This window comes from Prunus avium, chromosome 1, assembly GCF_965620075.1.
Source record: "Prunus avium chromosome 1, drPruAviu1.hap1.1, whole genome shotgun sequence".
Taxonomy (NCBI): Eukaryota; Viridiplantae; Streptophyta; class Magnoliopsida; order Rosales; family Rosaceae; genus Prunus; species Prunus avium.
In genome coordinates, this window is record NC_142284.1 from 21618427 (window position 1) to 21622933 (window position 4507).

A 4507-nucleotide genomic window follows, 5' to 3' on the forward strand; every position below is an offset into this window, starting at 1 on the left:
AAAGGTTATAAAAGAGACTTAACAAAGACTAGCCACGTCATGGAATAAATAAATAACCGACGTAGTAAGGATATAACAATGTCGAATAATTGAATTCTTGGGACATAGTAAAGTATAACCACGACCTTTATATTACAATAACCGACGTCGAATCCATAACTCAAGGCGTTTCGTTACTTCTTAACGATGGTTAGGCTAAAAGCAATGACGTCTCAGAGATTACACACGTCTAAGTGGCTCACAAAAGAGACTTTTAAAATGCCAACCACGTCAAAGTCTATAACCACCGATGTTGTAAAATACTAACAACGTCCTAAAATGTGACTCCTAGGCCATAGTAAATGGATTAAACATGACAGGTATTTTAATTAACCGATGTGTAATATTAAATCCACGTCGTTGTTTTCTGTGTTCAAGCCGTCAAAATAATTTTCAACGTTTGTGGTGACCTAAAGGGTCGTGGTTTTTTTTTTTTTTTTTTTTTTACGTCAGTCCAAGTAAATATATGCCATGTTAAATATTTAAGACGTCACTTTTTTTTTGACAAAAGTGATGTCTAATTTACCATGTTATATGTTTTAGACGTTAGTTTTTTTATTTAGTGAACGTAGCATTTATTAACCACGACGGTTTCTACGTTTTACACGTCGGTTTTGTTTTAATTAGAGACATTGATAAAAATATTTACGTCGGGGTTGTAGTTATTTTTTACATTTAACATTATTTAAACGTCTGTGTTTTACTAAAACCGTCGTCTAATATAGTCGAAAGTTGTCTTTTTATGCTTTTATGTATGAAATAGACGTCGGTTTTAGTTTTTTTTATGACGTGTAATATATTAACCACGTCGGTGATTTGCCGTCGTTATTTCATGTGTTAAAAGACGGCAGTCGATTTCACGTTGGTTGTAAAACATGATACACGACGGTGGATTCCCGTCGTCTATTTCGTTTTTTGTAGTAGTGTGGGTGTGAAGATATATGGATTGATTGATTGTTGTAATGTATGACATTAGTTATGCAGTTAATTGTATGAAATTAATTAATAGCTCTGTATATCCTTTTAATTATGATCATATTTTCATTCTGCAGGCTTTGGGCACGACAAATCAAAAATTAAAAATAATGGGTTAAAGCTGAAAATACGACGGTCAAGTTACAAAAATCGCAAAAAGTGACGTCTAAAAAATAACCAACGTCGGGTTTTCACAAACGATGTGGAATGCCAATGCAAAAATGAAATAAAAACCGCCATTTGAAAAAGAAAACACGTCGGTTAATTAAAATTAATTTAAACACGGTTAATAAATATTACCAACAACGACGGTAAAGAAAATAATCAACGATGTACAATAAAGAATAACACGACGGAAGAGAGCTCAAACCGACGAATTTAAGGATACCATCGATTGATGATTACCATCATAAAAACAATGTTGCACGTCAGTTATAATAAAACAATTGACGTCTCGGAGAATACACACGTCAAAAAAGGTTATAAAAGAGACTTAACAAAGACTAGCCACGTCATGGAATAAACAAATCACCGACGTAGTAAGTTATATAACAACGTCGAATAATTGGATTCTTGGGACATAGTAAAGTTCTAACCACGACCTTCATTTTACAATAACCGACGTCAAATCCATAATTCAAGGCGTTTCCTTACTTCTTAACGACGGTTAGGCTAAAAGCAATGACGTCTCAGAGATACACACGTCTAAGTGGCTCACAAAAGAGACTTTTAAAATGCCAACCACATCAAAGCCTATAAAAACCGACGTTGTAAATAATTAACCACGTCCCAAAATGTGACTCCTAGGCCATAGTAAATGGATTAAACATGATAGATATTTTAATTAACCGACGTGCAATATTAAATCCACGTCGTTTATTTCTCTGTTCAAGCCGTCAAAATCATTTTCAACGTCTGTGGTGACCTAAAGGGTCGTGGTTATTTGTTTGTTACGTCAATCCAAGTAAATATGTGCCATGTTAAAGCTTTCAAACGTCACTTTTTTTGACAAAAGTGACGTCTAATTTACCATGTTATATGTTTTAGACATCAGTTTTTTTATTTAGTTAACGTAGTATATATTAACCACGACGGTTTCTAAGTTTTACACGTCAGTTTTATTTCAATTAGAGACGTTGATAATCATTTTTACGTCGGGTTTGTAGTTGTTCTTGACATTTAACATTATTTAAACGTCTGTGTTTTACTAAAACCGTCGTCTAATATAGTCGAAGTTGTCTTTTTAAGCTATTTATGTATGAATTAGACGTTGGTTTTAGTATTTTTGTGACGTGTAATATATTAACGACGTCGGTTATTTTCCGTCGTTATTTTATGTATTAAAAGAAGGCGGTAGATTTCACGTCGGTTTTAAAACATGCTACACGACGGTGGATTCCCGTCGTCTATTTCAATTTCTGTAGTAGTGTAGCTAATAAATAATATATTCCCTGAAATCTGTATTGTACATAAGATTAAGAAATCTCACATCCTCCCTCATAAGAGCCTCACTTGTCTACCAAAAATCCAACTGAAAGGTACGGACATGGGTGGTTGCTTGGTCCTTGCTTGAGCTCTTTCCTCTAGCTTTCTTATTCTCGGTGGCAACCCACAAACAAACTCTTGAGCCTTTCGGCCCTCAGGTGAAAGTCCGACAAGGGTTTGTACCTTCCACGTGGCAAGCAACAACTCCAATATATCAGCATAGTCATTGGCGGTATAGACACCTAACTGCTGCGCAACACCGGAAAAGTGTTGAAAAAGGTGGTCATCGCGGCCATCATACATCAAGTGAGCTGGCATGGTGATTTTCTTCCTCATCATGTGAGCTAAAGAAATGACAGAATAATCAGGATCCAACTCAAAGAGCTTGGTCACAATCTTGGTGTAGGCAGCCTCATGGCGCTTCTCGTCTGAGGCTATTATGCCGCATATTTGTGCCAACTTCAAGTCCCCATGCTTCTTGGCAAGTTTGGCAGTGTTCCCATGAGAGATAGCGGTAGCCCTTTCCTGGAATGAAGTGAATATGAACCCCAAGTAGGGATTGTTTTCTCCACCGGGATCCTACGAATACGTACACATATTTGTACATTTATACATGCAGGGTAAGTATACACAAGAAAATTCAGGGCCTAAATAACATGTTTTCACCCTAAAATCAATGTTTAATCTAAACTGAACTTTCAAACAGTTTTAAGTTTTTTTCTTTGTACACTTGAAGACTATAGGTGTTACTAAACATGTTTCCGATATTCAGTTTTATTTAAAATAAAAATTCGAAACTCAAAACAGAAATAGTTATCAAAGGATCTCAATTTTATGTTAAAGAGAAGGAGATAACATTAATTGATTAATTTAATTATTATATATATATATATGCTTAAGGTGTAACATACGTACCATTCCAAACGTAATCAAATACTGAATGGTCTTCTCAATTTGGGACATGTCGACTCGTCCGGTGAGATAGAGATACTTATTAAGAAGGTCACCATGCCTTTTCTCTTCAGCAGTCCAAGCCCTGGTCCAGACTGCCCAAGAAGTAGGGCTTGAACCTGTTTCATCTGCAACTCCATCCAAAGTGTTGAGCATTGTTTGGTAAGTGGGAAGGGCGTCCTCAGTGATCATATTTCCCACCAAAACAACAAAGAAATCATCTGGAACCTCCTTTGCCCTCTCCCTCAGTTCCTTGACTTGCTCATGAAAACCGTCATCTCGGGAAGCCGCTGGATCAGGCAGAAAATCTTGAGGTTGCCAGCACTTTTCAACAGGTTTCAAGTGAGTTAAGATGTTGTCCTTAGCCCAGTCGTCTAGGGATTTAAAGATGCTAATTTTTTCAGGTGGCATGGAATGAGTGATTTCTTGATAAAGCAACTCTCGCCGAGGCATAAAAGCCTTCTTGTAACTGTAATCCCTATTAATCTTCTCATCAACCTTCAGATCTCTGCATACATATATTAATATATATTAGTAAAACAGACAAACATGGATAAGATAATAAAAAAATAAAGCCAATTAAAAGTGTGTCACTTTGAAGGTGGAGGGCTGGAAGAGCCCGTGAAGAACTTGGGAGATGTGAGGCAACTGGTGATCAACATTGGTGGGAGATGAAGATGAGATCATCCACTTGCAGTGAGTTAAATAATAAGTTTTCTAGTTAAATATTAAAGAAAGATACTTTGAGTTAATTAAATCACTAGCTAGCCTATGCGCCCAACCCAACCAAGCAAACGAAAGACTACTTAACAATCTTCCCACTAATTTGGGAAAACAAATCATGCGTTGTGTGTGTGGCATAAATAAGAAAGCTCATGCGTTGGGAAAACAAATTATGTTATTTCATGCAGAAAATGTTTTGTTGAGAATATTGTGACACGTTTGGAAAGGGGGCTGTCTACTCATTGTCAATTGATTTTAAATTGAATTACTCTAAATTGTTACAGGGAACCGGAAGAAGTCTTTCTATGACTTCTCTCCCCCTTGCGAAGTGGAC

General features: G+C 36.4%; 1 protein-coding gene across 1 annotated transcript; it reads right to left on the reverse strand.

The window, feature by feature from the left end:
• Positions 1-2441: 2441 nt before the first annotated feature.
• On the reverse strand, positions 2442-4178 carry LOC148297567 (stearoyl-[acyl-carrier-protein] 9-desaturase, chloroplastic-like). Its single transcript, XM_088246830.1, has 3 exons — positions 4045-4178; positions 3415-3958; positions 2442-3078 (listed from the first exon to the last, which is right to left on the reverse strand). The coding sequence occupies exons 1-3, from the start codon at positions 4110-4112 to the stop codon at positions 2512-2514; spliced, it is 1179 nt and encodes a 392-aa protein (XP_088102956.1). The 5' UTR covers positions 4113-4178; the 3' UTR covers positions 2442-2511.
• Positions 4179-4507: the final 329 nt, after the last annotated feature.

What these genes read in the sequence shown, in the direction of transcription:
- LOC148297567 (XM_088246830.1), bottom strand. Translation starts at nt 4,112, where the DNA reads ATGTTGATCACCAGTTGCCTCACATCTCCCAAGTTCTTCACGGGCTCT. An exon ending in TCCAGCCCTCCACCTTCAAA is followed by an intron (nt 3,959 to 4,044) that starts GTGACACACTTT and finishes ATATGTATGCAG; the next exon opens with AGATCTGAAGGTTGATGAGA. An exon ending in ATTTGATTACGTTTGGAATG is followed by an intron (nt 3,079 to 3,414) that starts GTACGTATGTTA and finishes ACGTATTCGTAG; the next exon opens with GATCCCGGTGGAGAAAACAA.